A 25278-nucleotide genomic window follows, 5' to 3' on the forward strand; every position below is an offset into this window, starting at 1 on the left:
GGAGGAGCAGCTGTGGTGGGCGGGGAGGGGGCAGCAGCGGTGCGACACGGCGGCCTCGCCCGCTCCGGGATGGGGCGGCTCGCCATGCTCCCCGGTGCCGTTTCCCCCTCCTCCCGCTTCTTTTTTTTGGGGAGCGGGGGAAGAGGGTGGAAATCCTGGGGTCCCCCACCAGGGCAGGAGGGTTGGGAAGCCTAGTGGGACTGTTGAGGAGCAGGGACACAGCAGTATGTGTGATGTTGGTGATGACACAACCTCACTTCCAGGTACAATTCAAAAGTGACAATGCCTAACTCTAGAAATTACCATAGACTTTCCAGAGATTTCTAAAGCTACCCGCTATCACTTCTGAGGTATACCTAGAAGTGATGTACCAGCACAGAGACCAGCAATGTTTTTATTTTTCTTCTGCTGCCACTCTGTGTGGCAGCAGGCAACAGCAACAATCAGCAGGCATTGGAAAACAGCATGAAACAGCTGACTGGCAGTGGGCAGGAGCCTACCTGGGGGTTGACAACCCTACCTAATTATCATCCCCCTCCACATTAGTTAGTTTGAAATTCAGCAGAGGAAATTTAACTTTCTCTTCCTGTGGCTAAATTCTCCCTAATTTAAATATCTCCTTCTTCCTATAAGTAGGGATGTGCAAAAAAAAAAAAAAAAAAATTCGGTTTTACACGGATTCAGAAGTATACGGGGGAAAAAAATTCGGAATCCCTGTATACTCCTGAATACCGCATTCGGAATAGCCGCATATACGGTAGATGCACGGCTATTACCGAATATACGGCCCTATTATACCCTATGGGCCATTGAAATCAATGGCAAATAGGGTATATTTGAAGCTGCATGGAGGGGAGGGGGTTTGAGGGAGAGCCCCCAAATTTGCAGGGGACCTGCAGGGGACTCTCCTCTCCAACCCCCCCAAGTCCCAAAAAGATTGGGCCAGGGGATCCCATTCCAGGGGCACCCAAAGAGGGTGCCCCTATTCCATCATTATACCCTATGGGCCATTGAAATCAATGGCAACATAGGGCATAATTAGAGGCTACTGGGGGCAGGGGGTTTGAGGGAGAGCCCCCAAATTTGCAGGGGACCTGCAGGGGACTCTCCCCTCCAACCCCCCAAGTCCCAAAAAGATTGGGCCAGGGGGTCCCTGTCTTTGGGCTCCCCAAAAGGCCCATTGCCAACAATGATGGGGAAAGCCCAATTAGCCACTTCCTCACTGTAATTGTCATGGGAAAAGTGGCTCTGGGGAGCATGGGGTTTTGAAGAGAGCCCCCCAAACTGCTGCGCAGCTTCAGGGCACTGTCCCACACAAAACCCACAAGGCCAAAAAAAATTGGACCAGGGGGTCCAATTCCTGGGGCACCCAAAGCCAAACCTAACCACATCAGAGAATCTCTATAGGACCCAAATGCACTACATCCCTCTATCTACTCTATGAATCCTGCAGGCCTGGAAGCAATATAAACCCAGTTGCCAACGTCACTGCCACACAAAACACAATCTGCTCAAGGTCTGTTCTGCAGACCTGGCTGCAGCAAACCCAGATGCCAGCTCTCCAGCCCTGCCCCAAACACCACGGGGAGAGCTGGCCAACCACAACAAGCCTGCTGGTTCTGGGTCTCTCACCCAGGTGCCAGCTTCCCTGCCACAGAACACACAATCTACAGATGCCAGCTCTCCAGCCCTGCCCCAAACAACACGGGGAGAGCTGGCCAACCACAACAAGCCTGCTGGTTCTGGGTCTCTCACCCAGGTGCCAGCTTCCCTGCCACAGAACACACAATCTACTCTATAAAAACAAGAAAGTGACCCAGCCCACACACACCCTCGCCAACCCCCACACCAACCAGAGGTAATTTAAAAAAACCAAAACAAAACCAGCAGAATCACAAAAGGCCAAGTGTTAAAAAAGTGGCCTTTTCCCCAACAAGAAAGCTCAGGCCAAATAAGTCAACAGCACCCCCACCCCCACCCCCAAACCAAGAAAAGGGACAACAGGAGAAAAGGCCAAGCAACTCAAGTGTTAAAAAATGGCCTTTTCACCAATAAGAAAGCTCAGGCCAAATCAGTCAACAACACCCCCCCCCTAAAACCAGAACCAGGAAAAGGGGGACAAAAGTGGCCTCTTAAACAATGGAAATTAGGCTAAACAGCACCCCCCCCCCCAAGAACCCGAAGAGAAGAGTAACAGCAGCAGCACAACACAGCAGCAACAAATCAAACACTGAATACTTTTAAAACAGTAAAAAAAATAACTTTTAACAATACAGGCACTTTGTCAACCCCTCCCCCCCAAAAAACCCCTTCACCCTAACCCCAAGAAATCCAAGCCACCCAAATCAGGAGAAGTAAAAGGACACTGCACTTTTAAAAGTCCTCTCACTAAATTAAGATATGGGCAAATTGGCAACCCCCACCCCACCCCAGGCCCCCTCCCCAAGCAGAAACCCCTAACCCCAAATAAGCTACCCCACCACCACCACCACCCAAATCTGGATAAGTAAAGGGACTCTGAGTCTTAAAAAGTCCTCTTACCAACAATAAATAAAAACAAGAACCCCAAGACTGTCTTACCTTGTCTTCTCTAGTCCAGGGAAGTCTGGTAAGGCTGAGTGAGAGAGCAGCAGGCAGCAGCTGAAGCCAAGGGCCAGCCAGCAGCAGCACAATCTCTCACACACAGCAGCAAAGGAGGAGTCCAGCCAGGAAGGAAGAATCCTTAAAAAGCCCTGCAAAGCATGCATTTGCAATGCATTTTGCAAATGCATGCTTTGGATTGGCTACTGGGGCTCCTCTTCCCCCTCCCCCTCTCCCTGATCCCAGGGAGGCTATGGGAGAGGCGGGAAAAAGCAACTAAAGGCGGGAAAGTAGGCAAGCAGCTCCTTTGAGGCTGCAGAAGCTACTTTCCCGCCTTTTGAATTGACAGCCGTATACTTCCGAATAGCCATTCGTAAGTATACGGCGAGCCGTATTCGGCTGCCGTATAATGGGCGCCTATGGGGATCGGCTGCAGCCTATTCCGTATACAGCCGAATCAGTGGTGATTCGGCTGTAAATACGGTTCGGCCGAACCGAATGCACATCCCTACCTATAAGTGCAGTTAATGGGGGAGGGGGGGCGGAGGGAGAAGTTGCAGCTACAAAAAAATTAACAAAGAATGATTTTTTTTAAAAAAAAAAAATTCCATTTCACCAATAAGGAAGTACATAAACCCAAATATAACTTATGTCATTAAATCCTATCCAAACCATTTGCAGTACAAAGTCAGTATAGTCACTATTGTCATTGGAGTCATGTTTCAGTCCAATGTATCTTGGTTCAAGCACATTCAGTTTGTCAAACAGAAAACTGAACTAACTTTTTTTAGCACTAAGGACATTTTTCTTCATCCAAAGTGCTCAGTATATACCAGCATTTCTGAGAGCCTCCAAGACACTTGTGTTACCATGTATGCTTTATGGTTCCCAAGTGTGGTTTTTAAGTCCAGTGAAACTACTTTACAAGCTTCAGATAACCTTTTCTGTAAAATCCTTGCTCTACCTTCATATATGGTTTGAAATGGACCTTCCAAATATCTCAACCTTGATATGGAAAGCCATTATCAATATCAAATTTAGACTGCTGAATGCTGAAGACATCCTGGTTTTCACTCAATCAGCAGCCTGTGAGCACTGTTGGTTTTTATGGAACAGAACTGTGGATTACAAAAATCATTTAATTGAGTCCATGGAGGCCTATGAACCTCTTAACATAGAGGAAAAGAGCATTACTTTTTGAGAGACTTTTAAAACAGGACTGGGGCCTTTTATTTAAAACCGATGGAAGGAAATGTTCCCCACTTTATGTGGGAATCAAATACCCAGTTGAATTTGAAACCCCACAATATCTGCGCACTTTGACAGATTCCAGACTGAGACAGTTGTATATGATAGTGCACTGCAACAAACTGTCCTCAGCTTCAGATGAAGAGTTGTTTCCTTAAGACACCTTCAGAAGAGTGCTTTTATGACTGCCCTTTGTTGATGATTGATTCATATCACACATCTTTTTCTACTGTCCAAAATATGCCACAGCCAAGGAGAAATTCCTCATAAAGTGGATTTCAAAATATTCAGCCATTTCAGGTGTTCATAAGTTAACATTATTTAAAAATAATTACAGCAAAACTTGCAAAATTGGGGTAGTTAAATTCAGCTTTGTTGTTATTTCTAGTTCCTAAATGCTAACAGCCTATGGCTATTAAGCCTGAACAAGTATTACCAGAAATTAATATTTTTGCAAATACAGGTAGATCTTTCAAAATATACTCTTTTTTTATTCAATCTGTTAAAAAAAACCCTCTATCTGGTAAAAAAGAAGCCACAGCAAAACAACCTGTGATACAGCTATTCTAACTGCAGTTCCATATGATATAACCTTACCATTAGTAATGAGATAACACAAAATAGCACCTCCTTCTTTTTCCCAGTTATAAAAAGCCTTAACATCTAACCTAAATGTTTTCACTTTAATATCTGACAAAAGAGATGAAATTCCTGGAACCAGTTCAAATGCATACTTTGTCCAGATGTTCAACATAGTGTTAATACCATAACAATCCTTTTCTCATTATTTTTTATCCCAGGGTATTGTTATATTTATTTATTTATTTGTTTATTTATTTATTACTTTCCATTTATATCCCGCCCTTTCCGCAAGCGGACTCAGGGCGGCTTACAACATTATAAAAACAATTAGTCCAATAAAACATATAAAACCATAATTTACATATCAACTTTAAAACCATTCTATAGCGCTATTTCAGTCCATTATAGGCGGTATTGACTTCTCGACTATGATCGCCAGCATTCTGTAGGATGTCCGGTGGCAGCCCTTTTTCAATTAGACCGCAAAAGCCTGTTTAAACAATTTGGTCTTACAGGCCCTGCAGAACGCAGACAAATTCTGCAGGGCCCTTATAGCTTCTGGGAGGGTGTTCCAAAGTTCTGGTGCTGCCACCGAAAAAGCCCTGGATCTTGTTATACATAGCCTGCCTTCTTTTGGGCCAGGGGCAGACAACAGATTTTTTGTCCCTGATCGCAGTGCTCTCTGGGGGATATATGGGTTATAAAACACCTCTCAATCAAAGACAAAGAAGTATTGGTGTCAACATTAAACCACTTAGATAACTATGTAATTCAAGTACATCTGTAAGTTTGGAAAGCACAGACTACCATTAAACTAGAGCCCCATGGCACAGAGTGTTAAAGCTGCAGTACTGCAGTCCTAAGCTCTGCTCACGACCTGAGTTTGTTCTCCGGTGGAAGCTGGGTTTTCAGGTAGCTGGCTCGAGGTTGACTCAGCCTTCGATCCTTCCGAGGTCAGTAAAATGAGTACCCAGCTTGCTGGCGGGAAAGTGTAGATGACTGGGGAAGGCAATGGCAAACCACCCCGTAAAAAGTCTGCCGTGAAAACGCTGTGAAAGCAATGTCACCCTAGAGTCGGAAATGACTGGTGCTTGCACAAGAGACCTTTCCTTTCCTTTTTCCTTCCATAGTTCTCAATGCAATCTTATTCTCCCATTTTTTTTAAAAACCCTGTTTATTAGGAGTTGTCATTCTTTTGACTCATTTCTATGTATTATTATTATTATTGGAACATTCATTTAAAAATCAAACTTGGGAAGAATAGACATTAGAATGGACATATTTGCAACTTTCCCCTCCCTTATTATACCCAAGTACTCTGTACAGATGTACCACCACCTCCCCATTTTAACCTTGAACAACAGCAACAACAAAAAGAGTGTTTAGCTGCAAGCAGCTCAGTTGATTTTTGGGAGTCAGATGCACAAAACTGGCTGTATGGTACTAGGCAGCTATATGAGATTTTCTTGAGCATTTGTAATTTCTAGAATGATACCGTAATAATATAACAAATAATACTTCATGAGTATAGGTATTAAAATGGTAGAACTGATCTCTGTCCTTTCTTTACATATGTGAAAGGAAAATGAATCAGTGTTGTGAATTTTGTGTTAGAAGTAATGGGTACCCTGAAGCCATATCAAACATGAATCTTGATTCTCTAATAGACTAGTAAAACACGAATTCTCCAGGTAGAGCACACACAACTCTATCTTAAGTTCAGCTGTCTGATTTAAATTTAGCAACACAGGCATGATCCCTATTATGCACAGCAACATCTCCTTTCTGAAGAACCTTTAATTCATAAGAAATATTTACAGCCTGCAATTATTTAAGTTCATTAGTTAATTCTTACTCCCCTCCCCTTTTACAATGTACTTTCTAAGATCCTGCCCAAGAACATGTCATTGTCAAACAAGAAGAACGCTGAGTGGCTTCAGAATGAATAACTAAGATTTAATGTGGTATAAAAGACACTGAGCTCCAAAAAAAAAAAAAAAGAGCTTTCCTGTCAGCATAATCTTGCCCTTAGAGTATGTGTGCTAGAAGATCATGTGATGCAAATACGTTTCCTAGCAACTGGAAGTGATCAGACCTGTTTAGAGAAATGAAGGGTGGCAAAGACATTAAGATGCTTTGATTCATTTTTTCCCTCCTAATGTTATGTTTTCATTTAATTTTTTTGAAACAGGAAACTTTGCAGAATAATATATATCTAACAATATATTAGATATTGTTCAATATTATGGTTATTTTGTGAGAGACATTTTGATCTGGAAACTGATTGTGAGGAAGTTGTAAAACTGACATGGAATTGGAATTTTTATTAGCTACTTGTACAATTAAAATTAAACAGGAGGATATTTATGCTATCAGAGAACAGTTACCTTGCTGAATGAAGATTAAAAATGCAGGTAAAGGGATTTCCCCCCAAAAAATCCCTAGATTATTTATAACTAATTCATGCACCATGGATGTATAAAAAATATATGGAAAAGAGCCTTTCTGCTGTATATATTGTACATGCAGTAGCCCACAGGCCCAGCTGGCAGGTAACCACTGACAACTAATCCTTTACATTCTGGCAAATAGCACAATTCCATTCCCCCCACAAGTTCTTCAGTCACTATGGAGAACTCAAGGAATCCATACCTAGGAGCTAGAGGCCAACCAGTGTAGAAAACAAACACAAATGATCTAAATGATAAGAGCATTAATAAATACCTCCACACATCTTCCACACGTCTCGCCCTTATGCATTTTTTACAGCTGTGGAGTCAGTTTATTTTCTTCTGCACGTTGCTTAAATAATGAAGAATTTAAGTGGTGCTGTCATCATTGGTATCATTATCAGTAGTGACAGAGTACTGCCATTAATTTTTTCATACACGCCATAAAATATCAATATGATGCTATAGTATTGTCATGACTGTTTAATCAGATTCTCTGAATTCTCAGCTTTGTTTTTTTAAAAAGAGTATTTTTACCTTTCCCTCATGGAGATATAAGGAAAAAATAGAAATCACTTGTCTGGGGTGAGGAGTAGTGGTTTAACAATGACAACAGTCCAGTTACTGAAAAGTGATCTGGAAACGGATGGGACAAAGAAAACTGATAGAAACATTACTCACTAGGAAAATGCCAACTCAAAATTGGCTTCTAGAAAAGCTTTAGGGTAAAAGTGATATCAAAAGAGCCAGGGGAAAAAAATTGAGGGGGGCAAAAAACCCCCAAAGTGAAAACTAAAGGCACAAAAATGCATGCAGAACTTGGGGGATGAAGTGAAGCAGTATGGAGCCACGACCCAGGGAAGAGTGGGATTGCCTCAGTTCACTAGAGGTTTTGCAGAAGACAAAAGTAGAACTCTTCAATGGGGCTTCTGCCTCAATCTAAAATTTAGAGAGCTCACAGAAGGGGAGGGAACTGTAGTGATCACAACTAGATCATTGGACCTAACTACATCAACTACACATTCTTAGGCTTCTTCACATGCTCGTCTTCTAACATTGTATATTCCATTAAATTGCAACAATTACTTTCGGTTCTGTACATATGGCAAACAGGACAAACTCTATGCCAAAGGATAAATTGACACCAATCTTAGGAGTCACAGGATTGAGAAACCTGTAGGAGAACACTTTTACCTTCCAGGGCATTCAGTAGGTGACCTCAAAGTAGCTGTTTTATTACAAAGGAGCTTCAGGAATAGACTGAAAAAGGAAATTGCTGAATTACAGGTTATTACAACACTTGGGACAAACAACCCCCAGGGCTCAACAGTGATATTGATTTCTTATCTCATTGTATATGCTGAACTCATTCAGTCCTTACACATGTATTCCCACCAAGATGGACTATGCATCCTCTATATTTTAGTGTATTTATTTTATTTTATTTTATTTTTTTAGAATACTATATTGGAATAGTAATTGCAATGCAATATTGGAATGTATTCCTTGACCCCTATGAAAAGGATGCTGTTAAGTAATTCCATGCTTGAGAGGAGACAAATGGAATGTAACAACTAAGAAGGACAGTTCTACACATCTGTCTCCCATTTAAACATGTTTATTGGTTTGCTGTTTTCCCCCTCCTAATTAAATCCAAACAAATGATGACCCTATGAACTTAGCTTGTTATTGGTCTTTGACCTTTGCATATATTGAAACATCATCACTAAGTTGTATGCTGATTTGCTGTTTGCCTATGTCTATATATAAGAACTGTTAGCCTTCATTCCAATGGGTCTGAGGAATTGTGCCTGCACATGAAAACTCACACCTTGAATAAAACTTATTTGGTCTTGAAGGTGCCACTGGACTCAAACTTTGTTCAATCAGCAGGAGTTAGGGCTAAATCTCCTCTCCAGTCGCCACAAAGCTCTGTCACTCCAATCTCCATTTGGGACTAGAGGTGACTCCTGTTTTGCTTTCTACTTAAACTTTCCACATCTGCATCTCTATACTCTAAATCTCAAGCTTTTATGACTTCTCTTTCAAACTATTCCCATAGTACTACCTAAAGTGTTCTTCCAAGAGTTAAATAATCAAACTACTAGATTCATCCAGCAGAATAAAAAGCCAAGAATAAAGTTGAAAGCATTTCAAGACTCCAAAGCAAGGGCTGGTTTTGCACTACTGGACTGGCAATTGTATCATAAAGCTTGTGTTTTAACTTGGATGAGAGTCTGGATATTATTGAAAAATAAGAGACTGCTTATGTTAGAAGGGCATGACCTTGCAAAGGGATGGCATTCATACTTGTGGTATCAGAAAATGGACACATTTATTTATATATTTATTTGATTTATATCCCGCCCTCCCCACGAAAGCAGGCTCAGGGCGGCTTACACACTCATGTAAATACATGGAACATAAAACCACATTAAGATATAAAAACATAAAAATCAAAATGTTTCAAGTGCTATAATGATCTTTCAATTTTTCTATTCTGTTGTTCCAGCTGTGTGTTCTATAGAAAGATCGATCTTAGGTTCATGTTCAAGGTGGTCCAGTTGTTTTGGAGTCTGTTGTAGCCTGTGATCTTAATTTGCAAATGCCTGGTGGAAGAGCGCCATCTTATAGGCCCTGCAGAACTGTGCGAGTTCTCGCAGGGCCCTAACCTCCTAAGGGAGCTCGTTCCACCAGCTTGGGGCTACAACAGAAAAGGCCCTGGCTCTAGTTGGCATGAGCCTCGCCTCGCCTCTTTAAGGCCAGGTATTTAGAACAGATTTTGTGACCCTGACTGAAGTGCTCTCCGGGGAATATGTGGGGAAAGATGGTTCCTAAGGTATGCAGGTCCCTGGCCATATAGGACTTTAAAGGTAAGAACCAGCACCTTGAAATGAACCTGGTATGCAATGAGCAACACATAATAGGATGCACACACTGTGCCCCAACCCCCCTTCAAGCCCCTAAGAATCAAAGGGGAAATAGGCTTCCTAGTGTCAGGATTAGGCCCGGCCTCTCTAGCCCAGCCCTCCAGCATCTTTCGCAGACGAAAGTCTACGGTTTCCTCCTTATACCCCAAAGCCTTACTAACAAAAGCCAGAGCAGACAGGCATCCCCTAATGGATCGCATAGCCAATCCCTTACCTTTTAAAGCAACACAGTAGTGGAGCAACTGCTCCACCGGGAGGGGCCAAGCAATGTGATACCCTACCTCTGACCTAAAGTCCTCAAACTGCCGCACAGCATGTTCATAAGACTTCCTGGTGCTGGGCACAACAGCTAGGCCTATCGCTCTGCAGGCCTCGGCTCTCCAATCACCCATAGCTCCTGGGGCATTTGCACTGGCTCTCGATTGGCTTCTGGGGTCAGCTGATGAAACCTCTCCATCTGTTTACAAGAGAGAGCGTCAGCCACCCTGTTATTCACCCCAGGAACTTGCTTGGCTAAAAACAGTATGTTAAGCCATAGGCAACGCAGAGTGAAGTCCTGCACTAATTTCATAACCCTTTGTGACTTGAATGTAAGGGAATTAATGACATGTACCACAGCCATGTTATCACACCAAAAATGAATAGTGTGATTGGCCATATAATTCCCCCACAGCCAAACAACTACCAGGATGGGAAAGAACTCAAGAAACGTAAGATCTCTGTTCAATCCCGCCTAGCCCCATGAATCTAGCCACACATCCACGCACCAATGTCCGTGGCAATAGACCTCAAAACCTAAGGAACCGGCAGCCTCAGACATGACCTGAAGCTCTGCTTCAAGTTTCATGTCTTCCCTCCAAAATGAAATCCCATTGAAGGACTCCAAAAACTCCTGCCATACCAATAGGTCTGTCCTCATGCTGCTTCTAACCCACATCCTATGCTGTGGAAGTCGTAGACCAGCCATCGCATCACAAAACCTGTGCAAGAAGGTGCATCCAGGAGCCACAGCTTTGCAAGCAAAGCTGAGATGCCCTACGAGCTGTTGAAGCTCGACTAAAGTAACCTTCCGCTTAAGAAGGAAAGAATCAACCCTCTTCCTCAAATCTGCGACTTTCTCAACAGGTATTCTGGACAATTGTTCTAGAGTGTCCAGCTCGATCCCCAAAAAACTAAGTCTTGTGGCTGGACCCTCCGTTTTTTCCAGTGCCAGTGGAACACCCAGCTCCACCGCCACCTCAAGAAAGCCAGACATTAACTTTGCACAACACCCAGTCCCTTCAGCACCCACAAAGAGTAGTCATCCAAATAATGAACCACTTTCTGTAAACCCACTTTCTCACAAACAGCCCATTCAAGGAACATGCTGAAGCGCTCAAAAGCTGCACATGAGACAGAGCAACACATAGGCAGAGCTCTATCTGTGTAGAATTGCCCCTTGAAGGAAAAACCCAGGAGCTAAAAGTCAGCCAGATGGACAGGGAGAAGGTGAAAGGCAGACTTAATATCACATTTAGCCATCTCTGCCCCCTTACCTCAGCATCGTACAACGCTAACGGCCTGATCAAAGCTGGTGTACCTAACAAAGCATAAATGCTCAGGAATGCCATCATTTACTGATGCACTCCTGGGATAGGAGAGATGGTGAATCAAACAAAATTCACCAGCCGCCTTCTTTGGCACCACTCCCAAGGGGGAAACCCGAAGGTTAGGCACTGGAGGGGTAGAAAACGGGCCCAAATCCTGCCCTCCACCAACTCCTTGGCAATCTTACCCCTAACTACTTGCTCCATACTCTTAACAGAACTAAAGTTCCCCGACTGAAATGCAACCTAGGGACCCTGAAAAGGAATCCTAAACCCAAACATAAAACCCTTTAACAGATGAACCCTATCAACATGGTGTGGATATTGTGCAAGCCACCACTCAAGAGGTCCCACCTTTATTGGACTTGCCCCCCTTTTCAGCTTGGTAATTGCCTCCACCCCACCCTGCTTCTTTTGGCCCTTATGTGGCTGGGCTCTGGAGCAGTTGTTAAAGGAGTGAGAGCCACCACACAAGGGGCATTCATGCTTGTACTGGCAAGCCTTCCTGCTACACACTCCTTGGGAGCCAAACTCCCAGCAAAGCAAGCAGGGTTGAACAGCCTGCCCCGCAGAACTGTGGGAGGAATAGAAATAAGTCACCCTGGCCCTGGCCACCAAATGACCACTATCAGAGCGATCGCCCAAATTTGGTCGAGCAGGGGACATGACTTGGAGCCAAAGCTGCTGGTGGATACAATCGCACTGAAGGGAAGGGTATAGAGCAGCCCTCATCCTGAACTCCTGGTCATATTGAAGCCAGGCAGGCCCATTAAACATTGTATACCCTTTATAAATAATATCCATATACTGTATAAGTGAAGCACCCCTCCAAGGCTGAGCCCGTGCTATCACCCCAGCATATATGAAAAACCTAGGCAGCCAATTGGCCCAAGTCCTGTCAACTTTCCGTTTCTTCAATTTTTCTTTCTCCTTATCATCCAAATCCTCTTTGTCTTTCTTCTCCAGCTCCCAGAACAGGAGGAAGAAGACATCCACATATTCCCCTTTTAGAATCTTATCTTTTGTTGCTGGCAGCAAATGGTCCCCTAAAGGCAGTGCTAAGTCCCCAAAAGGTAAGGCGGTGAAAGGGACAGCCCCATAAGAGGCACTCAAAGTGGAAGGAAAGCCCCATCCCCCCATCATGGGACCTGACATGCCTTGTTGTCCAGCTGTTAGCAACGGCCCATAGAGGCCAAGCTGCCCAGATGGCCAAGCCCAAGCTTGCTGTGCACTCATGGCAGGGGAGGAGGAGATACCTTGAGTCCCTGTAGCAATGCTGGGAGCACCTGGAGCAGCAGGGCCCCATGGACCCCATGGCCAAGCCAGCCCAGTGTATGACTGTGGCGTGTCTCCGGTCTTACCCACAGATTCAATCTGTACCAGAGCTGATCCTGCTCCAGAATCCATAGGAAATGGAGCTGAACCCCCTTGTGTGCCACCGGAACTGCTGGCTCCTCCCACGATGTTTTCAGCAGACCTGCCCTCGAGAATAGACAACCTGGTTAAAATACCTGCTTAAAATACCGCCTTAGAATTTTCCCCCAAGCCTAAGTCTAAACCCTGTGAGGGAAGAATTCTGGAAGCCTCCTCCAGAGCCCTAAGCCTTTGCAAAATAGCAGCATTTACCACCATCCGAAGATGATAAAGGGGGAGCTGGCCTCTTAGGCGGAGCCCTAGAAGCCTTAGGTGCGGGATGTTTTCCCTTGGACTTCCCCGTCCCTTATTCCCCAGGCATTTTAACAATACCGGCCTGAACTACTAAGAACAAAAAACTGCCAAAAATTCCACTAAAATGGCTGCTCTTGCACAGCACCTAAAATGGCTGCCGCCTTCTTCAGCAAGAAAGCCCCCAGGGATAATAGCAAAACTGCAGCCAAAATGGCCCCTTCTCCACAGCTCTCAAAATGGCTGCCCTTTGATTCAAAAAGACAGCCACAAAGGGGACATAAAAATGGCTGCTGCAACAGTACAGCTAAATTACCCCCCAAAAAAGTGCTTTGGTAGAGGTCTTTCGCATCACCCACTACCTGATCCAATACCAACAAGGAAAAAGTGGCTCCTACAATACTGCCCCTACACCCAACCCCCAGAGGAGTTTGTACTCTACGATACCAAAAAGCCTAACCCAAGAAACACCTTTTTAAAAAGAGGGGGGGAGGAGAGGTGGAGGGAGGGTTAAACTGGCCATATAATGGAGATACACCAATCCACGTCCTCCCATTCACCAGAGACCTAACAGCAGACCTGATCCTCAGCAACACGCTGCAGTTAAAATCAAGCTCACAGGCTTTATCAGCGACCTGATCTCCACTGAAAAGCCTGAATGCCGGGAAGCCAAAGGAAACTGACGTGAAGTAGGAGCGAGCTAAAAGCGCTCTTGCTCTGCCTTATCAGCAACTTGATCAGCCCCTGATCTTAAAACGTCCAAAAGCCGGAAGAAAAGGGGAACTGACAAGACCAGAGCCAGCAAGCAAAAATGCTCCTGCCCAGCCACCTAATCTTCGCTTAAGAAACATCTAAAAAACAACTGAAACTGATGAGTTCTAAGCAGGAGCAAGCTAAAAGCTCTCCTGCCTAGACTGATTGCCAGACGGAGACTGGCACGAGCAGGGAAGGCGCTCTGCTGCTGCAGCCAGCCCCGCCCCCAGCACAAGCCCATTGGGCTGTCAATCTTCCTCTCTTCCCCCAAGGGTGGCAAATGTGTTCCTTCCTCCTTACAGTGAGGCTGCAGGTGGTTGGGACGAATTATTTGTATTTATTTATTTATAAAATTTCTATGCTGCCTCTCTAGACAACATGCTAAAAGCTGTCATTACAAAATGGAGATAAGATTGCTTTGTTTGTCTAAATTACATATTTTATGTGTTAATAATCCACTTAGAGTCTCCAGGAGTGAGAATGATGGTGATACCAGTAATATGCTGGTCCTTTATAGAAATGACACAGGACTCTGTTTCTGAAACTTTCTGAAACCTAACTCCATGTTATGTTCCTTTGTGTGCAACTAGGGTTGCCAAGTCCTCTTTATCCCCCAACGGGGGACATTTGCGCACACAACACGTGCACGAGATGAATCTTCAGAGTACATGGGGGTGTTGCTTCTCCACTCCAAAGGCACCCCTTAAAACTACTTGCAAAGCTCCACATGTGTGTATTTGAACCCCACAGAAGAAACAGCAGTATGTGAGATCTGGAATTACAAAAATGGTTGAGCACTACATCCCCCTAATTCCTCTGTAACTCCTCTGTTCCAAATAAGCCTCTTCTAAAATTGTTTCCTTCGGAAAAGCAGCCAATGGGGCTTTATTAGCACTTTTAAATGCACAAGCCAATATTTTTCTTGTCCAAATTCACTATTTCCTTCCTTCCTTCCTTCCTTCCTTCCTTCCTTCCTTCCTTCCTTCCTTCCTTGAGTAGAAGAACTCCAGGAATAAACTTGCCCAGAATAAAAAAGACTGTTGGAGAAAGAGTAAATATTAATATTAATCAAATATTAATCTTTACTATTTATCAGCACTTTCTTCTGATGAATTGTGGGGTCCAAACCAATGACTTTATAGGCGAAAAGGTGTTTATCTATTTTACACACAATTCACTGCTGTTAATGTGCTCATTCTTCATTGGGATCTCTGGGCCCATAGCTATGGTGGGGCCCCTGGGGTCTCAGCCTCTCCAGTTAACTTGCTATGGACCATTTCCAGACCCACCAATCAGTCTTCTATCACTCACATCAACCAGCACTGCTGCACCCAGCTCCGTCATGGCTTTCTAACTTCAATCCACCATCCAGGGAGAGAAGAGGGGGCAGAGGCTGCCTGTCCAAGCACCCATGCCCTCCCCCCCTTTGGGTGACTGTGGGGACTCTGTCAAGTCTGACCCCCTCCCTTGCACGATTTTGGGAATGGATCTCCTCTGCCATTAGGGCTGAAAGTAGCACTTACTTCAGAGCAAGTCTGCCTGGGCTTGGGCGGTCAGGTTGCAGAGAGATTGAATCTCACTTTGGGTTTACTCCCCAGTAAACCTGCCTGGATCTTGGCACAGGGGAGAGGCTGCCTTCCCCTTTGCATTCCAACTTGGAAGCATTGCCAAAACCCCATGTGATTTACTTATGAGGAAGTCTGCTTAGAAATCAGGACCTGCCCCCTCTACTCCAGCAAAGGTCTGGGCATTCCTTACTTGCTGTACTTGCTTTACACCCACTTGGCATTTGCAGGCCCTGAGATCACATGCTTTGCAAAGGTAGGGTGCTGTGATGACAAAGTGAGCACTTCCTGACCCCTGCCTTTTCCCCATGCCCAGCTCCCCTTCCCTTGATCTGCTGCTCTTCCAATGCACCCCCCCCACCTACAGCCAGTACCTTTGCCTGGGAGCACCCTCAAATGGAGTGCTCTGCATCATTTGCTGATTGTGCAGATCAAGAAATAGAAAAAGGAGCTGCTCATGTTGAATTTATGCTGGTTGTGCAGTTGGTGAAAGCCAGGAGGATCAGGAGGGAAAAAGATGGTTTATTCAAAATGTATTACATTTCTGAATGTTAGGTCATATATAACATACTAGCCACACTCAAGCACTCTATTAGGGTGGCCATAATGTCTGAAGGCCAGCCAGGGACACCTTTGGGGGGGTAAGGTAGGGGTGCGCGCGCGCGGAGCGTGCGCCGCCGGAAACAGGAAGTGATGTCACTTCCGGTGACGTCACTTCCTGTGATGTCGTGCCACCGCCGGAAACAGGAAGTGACGTCACTTCCGGTGACATCATTTCCCCACGCCACCTGTCGGGGGCAGGAAGTGACATCACTTCCTGTGACATCATTTCCCCCGCGCCACTAAAAATCCCCCCGGAAGCAGGAAGTGACGTCACTTCCTGTGACATCATTTCCCCCGCGCCACCTGCCGGAGACAGGAAGTGACTTCACAGCACTTCCTGTGACGTCCCCAAAAATCCCCCAAATGTCACCGCTGGAAACACCAAGATTATTTATAGAGAGGGAAAGGGGGAAATAAAGTTAAATAAAACTCTTTTTTTACTTTTTTCAAAGTGAGAAGACTAGAGAGAACGGGTTCCACGCTGAGAAGCCAGTCAGATTCCAGTGAGATTCCAGGGGAAGTTCTCCAAGAGAGTTATGCCTACACTATTAGTACAGTGTAGTGAAGCAGAATTACAGAAATCCTGACTGTCATTTGGAATAAAAAGAGAGCTGTTCCTCAAGGACAGAGTCAACCATGCTTTGCTGTTATGTATGAATGCAGCTAAGGGACCATTTGCAAAGGTGGTATTGATGTAAAAATTCCCCCATCTACTGACTATTCCATAAGATGTCCCTTAATCTTTAAACCTATATTAGAAGCATCTCTGCTTTAGATGGTGGGAAAGTGGTACACTGTAGGGAGGCACTAGAGCAGAGACACTGTACACATCTATTTTTTGACCTCTAAAATACCAATGAAGGCTAGATACTTGCCCATTTATAATGTGGGACCCAAAGTCTCCAGTCTCCTGCAAATGCTACTGTTATTTTAGAAACTAATGTATTAGGTTTCTTCTTGCTCACCATGAACTGGATCCAAAGATACCTTTCTATCAAGGGAGGAAATTTCCACTAGAGAAAAAACTCCTTCCACCAACAGAAGAGTCTTCTACATTAAACTACTTCATCAACAGCAAAAAGGAGATAAAAATTATTAGCAAACACCAATTGTCCTGCAGCATCTCTTCCAATCTAGTATGTCTATCTTCATGGCAAAGGGAGAGATAGTTAGATAAGAACATTACAGCACATCATAAAGACTTCATTCAGGCACCAAACACATTTCTCTTAGCTGGGTGTTATGTGCACCTGTCAATTTATTTATTTAGAGGACTTTTATACCATCTCTCCAGGGAACCTGCCTGAGTCAACTCCCTTTCTCATGCCCAGTTTGTGCGCCAGTCCCACTCCCACCTGCCCTACAGCTCTCCCTCTGGGCTTATGTACAACACTCATCACTCATTATTGAGAATTGTGTATTGAGAACACTCATTATTGAGAATTATGTTCTGTGGATTCCTCCTCATTGTAATAGAGGAGTGATTTTGGCTTCACTTGTGATCTACACATGTTCTATGTAATTACTGATCTTGTAACAAAGAGACACAACTGACATTTCTCGTGCATCTGCCAAAAACTTTTGACCTGCAACCTTTTGGAAGGAACCCTGAATAAGAAGAACTCTCTCTCTCTCACCAGCATGCCATTTTACTACAGTTGGGTGAGAACGTTTTTTTCAAAAGGACTTCTTTCCCTCTCCTGTCTGGGGCACGCACTGTTTACAGTACATAAAAAGGCCAAGAAAATAGCCTGTTATGACTTTCTGCCTTGTTTCAAATAGATACAAACACAGTGAAAATAAAGTCAGGGGTACAGAGTCCTAAAGTAGACTATTCAAAACATTCTTAATGCAGAGTGTTCCATTATTTATTTACTTCATTTATCCCTCAACTTTTTCTCCTAGTGGGGACTAGTGGGCAGCTTCCATAAATTTCCTCTTCTCCATTGTGTCTTCACAATAGGAACAACCCTGTAAGGTAGGCTAGGCCATGATTATCATGCACAAAAGCATAAGATGGTAAAATGTCATCACACTACACCTTCACTTTGTGCAGCTGTCAGTGGCCATATAAGTAAAAAACGAAACCAGTCTAGAGTCATTTCTGGTGACTTCAAGGGAAGTGTAAATGGTGCTGACTCAAGTAGCACTGAGGTTGCAATAAACTATAAGCACAAGTTGTCCAAGTCCAATTTTCTTGGTGGAAAACGCAAGATAAAACTTTTTTTAAGAAACCTTCCATAAACCTCATGTTCCACAAACTGCAGAAACAGCCACTGCCTGTAAAGCAGTTTCAAACAGTCCAGATTTTCAGGGACCAAAGTCAGGCCTCTTAATTTGTCAGGACAGCTATTTGGTTTGGTGGTGGAAATACTACAGGAACGCATACTAGAGCATGGGGGGGGAGGGTTGTGGAGATAAGAAAATATCCACACTCTGCACTGTGAGAAACCTCAGCTACAACTTGGTTCCATCTCCCACCAGGCGGCATATCACATCCCCTTTGCACTTGATTTTATGTACTTTGTTCACATTGCAAATCACCTTGAGGTCAATAAGGAAGAGAGGACACTAATAAATGTTTTCTGTAAAATAAATAAATCACATATGATGCCATTTAAATGTAATAGAAATCCATGTGCCCTGATTCTGATGCTACCTGGGACTTCCAAGAGGAGCGTGTACACACCTTTCACAATACCTTGCAGGGGGGCAAAGTAAAATTTGCTGTTGATAAACATACAGGGCTTAATATTTCTCAGATCTTCCATCCCTCTCTCAAAACTAAGAATCCCTTTCTCATAAGAAAAGAGCTCTTATAAGGACAGGGAATAACCAGTGGCCTTCTACTTTACAGGCCTTTCCAGGACTCTGACTGCAGTCTGCTCACTCACACACACACACACAAACACACCCCATCTCTTAGAACGGGATGGTGGCGCAAATGTAAAAAGGAGCTCCTTTGATGTATCACTACTGTATTTCTACATGCAAAACTGGTATGAACCTCTCTCAGGGTGCACACTACTTACATACAACTCTCTATCACAGATCTGTAGGAAAAACAGTATGCTAAGACACTGGGGTCAGGTTCCCTGCATAAGAACATAAGAGAAGCCACGTTGGATCAGGCCAGTGGCCCCTCCATTCCAACACTCTGTGTCACATAAGAACATAAGAGAAGCCACGTTGGATCAGGCCAGTGACCCATCCAGTCCAACACTCTGTGTCTCATAAGAACATAAGAGAAGCCATGTCGGATCAGGCCAGTGGCCCATCCAGTTCAACACTCTGTGTCACACAGTGGCCAAAAAAACCCAGGTGCCATCAGGAGGTCCATCAGTGGGGCCAGACACTAGAAGCTCTCCCACTGTGCCCCCCACACCAAGAATACAGAGCATCACTTGCCCCAGACAGAGTTCCAACAATACGCTGTGGCTAATAGCATCTAAGAAACTCACAAATTAAATATACACATATATTCACGTGCACTAGTAAAGCCATCCATTTTAAATCCACACTATAATTTAAACAACCTAAGTGTTACAAGTTAGTGCAGTGAATGACGTTAAAATAACAAGGAAAATGTTCATATTATTTCCACAAGCATATTTTAACTTAAATGGGTGAGGATTTTATTCTCTATATGATAAAGTATATGTAAAACAACAGAATGAACTTTGTTACAGAATTAATAAAAAGAAATAGAAAATAAAGGGAGGGAGTAGTAAACTTTCATAATTCATTAAAATATATATCCAAATCCCAAATTATCTAAAGACGCTGAATTACAGAAGACTGCTAAACTATATAAAATCTGCCTCAGAATACAAGCAATCATGTTGTTTAACACAGTGGATATAATAATGGGAGATTTCATAATAACTCTACATTTTAAAGGCTCATAAAATCTACGTTTTACTTGTAAATTGCTGGAGGACAAGAGAAACGACTGAGTGAAGCACCTTCCTCTCTGTGGAGAACAATTGGAATATCGTGCTTTATTTTTACAATGAGCTCTTTTGAAAAGTTTGATCTTCCTTGCAAAGCAGAACTTGCAGAATAAAAATCCACTTAAGCAGTTGCTGTGCACACAAATGCACTCCCAGAGGAGAGCAGATCCACAGACAACAACGCTGCAAATCTAATATTCTCAGTTGGATAGACCTGGTCAGATGAATATTAGATTTCTAATCAACTGCAAAACTAGCCACATTCCTTAATAAATAAATCAATCTAGCCCAATTACAGAGTCTGCGCCTTTATGTCCTCTTTCTTAAAAGCAAAAAAGTAGTGAGAATGAAAAAGCCATCATTGAGAAGAATGTTTCAAAAGGACTAAAGTGCTACAACGGGGAAAAAAGGATCAAGTCATGAACCATCCTGGACTCAAACATTTCTATCTTTGAGCTGAAATCATACCTTAAAGACGTCTTGGCCTTAAGCAGCAGAACAAAGCAGCAGGAGTCAAGGGGCCCTCTTAAGCCCACTTCCCCAGCCGAGGAATGCAGCCCAGTGAGGCCAGCTGCTTGCAAGAGGAGCAGCAGGCGCGGTCAGGGACGGAAGTCCTTTGTTGCAGTAGCAGGAGGCGGCGGCCGCGGCCGCACCGAGCAGAGCGCCCAGGGGCCCCTCCGCAGCCCTGGCACGGTAAATTGGGGACTCGCGGCTCGGAGGCGGCCTTGGCGAGGCCTCGGAGGGCAGCCTCCGTGGCCCAGCGGGGCAGAGGCCGGGGAGGGAGCGGGGGAGGGCGCCGGTGATGCCGCTGGCCTTGGCGAGGCCTTGGAGGCCTGCCTCCGGGGCGCAGCGGGGCAGAGGCCGGGGAGGGAGCGGGGGAGGGCGCCGGTGATGCCGCTGGCCTTGGCGAGGCCTTGGAGGCCTGCCTCCGGGGCGCAGCGGGGCAGAGGCCGGGGAGGGAGCGGGGGAGGGCGCCGGTGATGCCGCTGGCCTTGGCGAGGCCTTGGAGGCCTGCCTCCGGGGCGCAGCGGGGCAGAGGCCGGGGAGGGAGCGGGGGAGGGCGCCGGCGAGGCCGCTGGCCTTGGCGAGGCCTTGGAGGCCTGCCTCCGGGGCGCAGCGGGGCAGAGGCCGGGGAGGGAGCGGGCGGGGAGGGCGCCGGTGATGCCGCTGGCCTCGGAAGCCTGCCTCCGGGGCGCAGCGGGGCAGAGGCCGGGGAGGGAGCGGGCGGGGAGGGCGCCGGTGATGCCGCTGGCCTCGGAGGCCTGCCTCCGGGGCGCAGCGGGGCAGAGGCCGGGGAGGGAGCGGGCGGGGAGGGCGCCGGTGATGCCGCTGGCCTCGGAGGCCTGCCTCCGGGGCGCAGCGGGGCAGAGGCCGGGGAGGGAGCGGGCGGGGAGGGCGCCGGTGATGCCGCTGGCCTCGGAGGCCTGCCTCCGGGGCGCAGCGGGGCAGAGGCCGGGGAGGGAGCGGGCGGGGAGAGCGCCGGTGATGCCGCTGGCCTCGGAGGCCTGCCTCCGGGGCGCAGCGGGACAGAGGCCGGGGAGGGAGCGGGGAGGGCGCCGGTGATGCCGCTGGCCTCGGAGGCCTGCCTCCGGGGCGCAGCGGGGCAGAGGCCGGGGAGGGAGCGGGGGAGGGCGCCGGTGATGCCGCTGGCCTTGGCGAGGCCTTGGAGGCCTGCCTCCGGGGCGCAGCGGGGCAGAGGCCGGGGAGGGAGCGGGCGGGGAGGGCGCCGGTGATGCCGCTGGCCTCGGAAGCCTGCCTCCGGGGCGCAGCGGGGCAGAGGCCGGGGAGGGAGCGGGCGGGGAGGGCGCCGGTGATGCCGCTGGCCTCGGAGGCCTGCCTCCGGGGCGCAGCGGGGCAGAGGCCGGGGAGGGAGCGGGCGGGGGAGGGCGCCGGTGATGCCGCTGGCCTCGGAGGCCTGCCTCCGGGGCGCAGCGGGGCAGAGGCCGGGGAGGGAGCGGGCGGGGGAGGGCGCCGGTGATGCCGCTGGCCTCGGAGGCCTGCCTCCGGGGCGCAGCGGGGCAGAGGCCGGGGAGGGAGCGGGCGGGGAGGGCGCCGGTGATGCCGCTGGCCTCGGAGGCCTGCCTCCGGGGCGCAGCGGGACAGAGGCCGGGGAGGGAGCGGGGAGGGCGCCGGTGATGCCGCTGGCCTCGGAGGCCTGCCTCCGGGGCGCAGCGGGGCAGAGGCCGGGGAGGGAGCGGGGAGGGCGCCGGTGATGCCGCTGGCCTCGGAAGCCTGCCTCCGGGGCGCAGCGGGGCAGAGGCCGGGGAGGGAGCGGGCGGGGAGGGCGCCGGTGATGCCGCTGGCCTCGGAGGCCTGCCTCCGGGGCGCAGCGGGGCAGAGGCCGGGGAGGGAGCGGGCGGGGAGGGCGCCGGTGATGCCGCTGGCCTCGGAGGCCTGCCTCCGGGGCGCAGCGGGGCAGAGGCCGGGGAGGGAGCGGGCGGGGAGGGCGCCGGTGATGCCGCTGGCCTCGGAGGCCTGCCTCCGGGGCGCAGCGGGGCAGAGGCCGGGGAGGGAGCGGGGAGGGCGCCGGCGAGGCCGCTGGCCTCGGAGGCCTGCCTCCGGGGCGCAGCGGGACAGAGGCCGGGGAGGGAGCGAAGAGGGCGCCAGCGAGGCCGCTGGCCTTGGCGAGGCCTGCCTCCGTGGCGCAGCAGGACACAGGCCGGGGAGGGAGCGGGGAGGGCGCCGGTGATGCCGCTGGCCTCGGAGGCCTGCCTCCGGGGCGGAGCGGGGCAGAGGCCGGGGAGGGAGCGGGGAGGGCGCCGGCGAGGCCGCTGGCCTCGGAGGCCTGCCTCCGGGGCGCAGCGGGGCAGAGGCCGGGGAGGGAGCGGGGAGGGCGCCGGCGAGGCCGCTGGCCTTGGCGAGGCCTGCCTCCGTGGCGCAGCAGGACACAGGCCGGGGAGGGAGCGGGGGAGGGCTCTCCGCATGCGCAGACCACCGCGCGCACGTGTAGGGACGAAGATCCTCTCAACAGGCGCTCGCTCGCTCTACTCGCCGGTCGCTGCCTTCCCCGCCTTCCTCTCGCTGGCTAAACCGGGACTTTCAATGGTCCCGGTATAGCCAGCCCGGGACCCGGGAATTTGAGTCCATATTCGGGACTTTCCCGGGCAACCGGGACGATCTGGCCACCCTACACTCTATATTATAAAAAGAGTTGTGTGAAAATAGTGGTCTAAGACACCCCCCCCCCCCAAAAAAAAAAGCTTATATTCTGGTGGAGAAAGGGAAAGTATTGTTGGGTTTTATTTTGGCTCTGAAGTCCGTGACAATTTTCCTGGTTTTCATTCCTGAAATAGCACATGTATGTGCTGGAAATTTTCCTTGACTATTCTCTTCTCATTTGGGGGAATAGATTTTAACCACTGAGATATGCCAGTGTGCCCCCCCGCCCCAATGCTGATATTTGGAGTTGAAGAAGTTTCCCACAAGCTAAGCATCTCGTGAATCTTGTTTCCTATTTTCTTGATGATCCCTGTGACAACACAACCAGTATGCATACAGTAGTCTCTATCTCTCTTCCTCTCACCTCAGTGCACTGTGAGAGATGCATGCTGCATTATGAGTGATAAATGATTGTCTGCATTATTTATTTATTTATTTATTTATTTATTTATTTATTTATTAATTATTTTAAGCATAATAATTAGGGCTCCCACAAAAATGTGCTCCACTAAATAAAAATATTGGCTGTGGGCCCCACCAAATGAAAAATCCTGGCTACAGGCCTGTATCTCTACCAGTTTCTCCTTGTTTGTGCCAAAAGTAACAATGGAGTACATGGCAAATGTTTCTCTTTTCCAGCAAAAAGTTCCCTACCCCCCCCCCCACCCCCATCCCCAAAATATTGTTTGTATAACCATAGTTTTGATTTAATACAGAGAACAGAACCAAAATCATGGTGCTTGGAAACCAATGAATTGACTTCAGCTATTCCCTGCTGTCTCCTTAGAAACTGTCAATATGTATGACCACAATTAGCCTTTTGCTCTAATACCGTCATTTAGTTGCCAAGAGGGAATGTTTTTGTGGGTCGGATATACATTGCTTTCCCACTTTCTTTTCTTTACATACAGCATGGATACAGCTTCAAAGAGAGCATTTGCTGATCAAAGGCAATTATATTTATTGACTGGCACTGAGTTCTTAAGCCTCTTTTGAGCCAAAGTCTTTAAAATGTTCACAGAATAATCATTGATATTTTTCACAGCAGCTTTCAGTTATTATATATAGTCATAGGTCATGGGAAATACTGAGAAAGCTCATGCAGGTTAAAATTTTCTAATGGAAATAGTTTTTTTTGTAAAAAAAAAAAAATTCCTATAATAATTTTCAGTAGGACTCCACCGACTTTTGTGTGAAAAGAATAGCTGTTCTAATGCTTGGGGACTAATTTTCATGTCCTTGTGTTCTGCCCTTTACAGGCTAATAGCCCTCATGCCATCAACTCCTTTTCTTTTTTATGCTTTCAGAGCTCACCAACTGTCATTTCTTTTGGTTCAAATGTTAAACATTGGTTTTGTAGCTTGGAGAAGGTTGATTGTTCTGCTGAAGCTTATGGAGGATTGTGTTCCCTTTTGTCAGGGAATCAACTCTTCCATTTGCTCCTGCATGCAAGAGTGAACTTCTCCATATCCAACTGTGCTTTGCAATCCCTGATGCCAATGTGACGTGAACCCACTTAGTTGCTACTTGGTAGGGCCTCAGAGAAGTCTGCAAGAGGTATTTGCCTATTGGTGGAGAGAAGTGAGATCCCAAACTGGATTTGAAATAGGTTTAAGCAAGAAAAGGTAATTAGCACAGGGCCAAGTTTTTTTAATTTCCTCTTGCTTTTCCTCTTGCTTGCTTTTCCAGGCAAGAGATTAAACACCCTTAAATTCAGGAAAAGTGGGACAGAGAGGGACTTTTCCAGAGATAAGCCAAGAAACTTGGTGCCTCATTTCAAACATCCTACCTAGTCAGTGGACAAACTTAACCAGGCATGAGCATTCCAAATTCCAGGTGGCATATGGAGATCTCCTGCTATTACAGTTGATCTCCAGATGACCAGGATCAGTTTGCATGAAGAAAAAGGCTGCTTCGGAGGGTGGATTCTATGGCATTAAACCTTGTCTCCCCAAACCCTGCCCTACCTAAGCTCCACCCCCAAAATCTGGTATTTCCCAACCCTGAGCTGACAACCCTATGAATCCTTCTTCGTACCCCAGCTTCTTTCCTCCTTTTTTGTGTTCATTTTACAAAACATTTCCTTCACACTTGCTTGTTTGGTTTAAAATAGTTAATATACAATATGATGAAAGCTTAGTGTGATTGTCTGAATGCAGACCACTCCACTAACTATGGATAGTTTTAGTTGGTCAAACCAGGAC

General features: G+C 47.0%; 1 protein-coding gene across 1 annotated transcript; it reads right to left on the reverse strand.

Annotated features, from left to right (window-relative positions):
- Positions 1–20514: 20514 nt before the first annotated feature.
- On the reverse strand, positions 20515–22839 carry LOC132572025 (basic proline-rich protein-like). Its single transcript, XM_060238813.1, has one exon. The coding sequence runs from the start codon at positions 22837–22839 to the stop codon at positions 20515–20517; it is 2325 nt and encodes a 774-aa protein (XP_060094796.1).
- Between the last annotated feature and the right edge of the window lie 2439 nt (positions 22840–25278).

The sequence above is a fragment of the Heteronotia binoei genome, chromosome 5, assembly GCF_032191835.1.
Source record: "Heteronotia binoei isolate CCM8104 ecotype False Entrance Well chromosome 5, APGP_CSIRO_Hbin_v1, whole genome shotgun sequence".
Classification (NCBI taxonomy): Eukaryota; Metazoa; Chordata; class Lepidosauria; order Squamata; family Gekkonidae; genus Heteronotia; species Heteronotia binoei.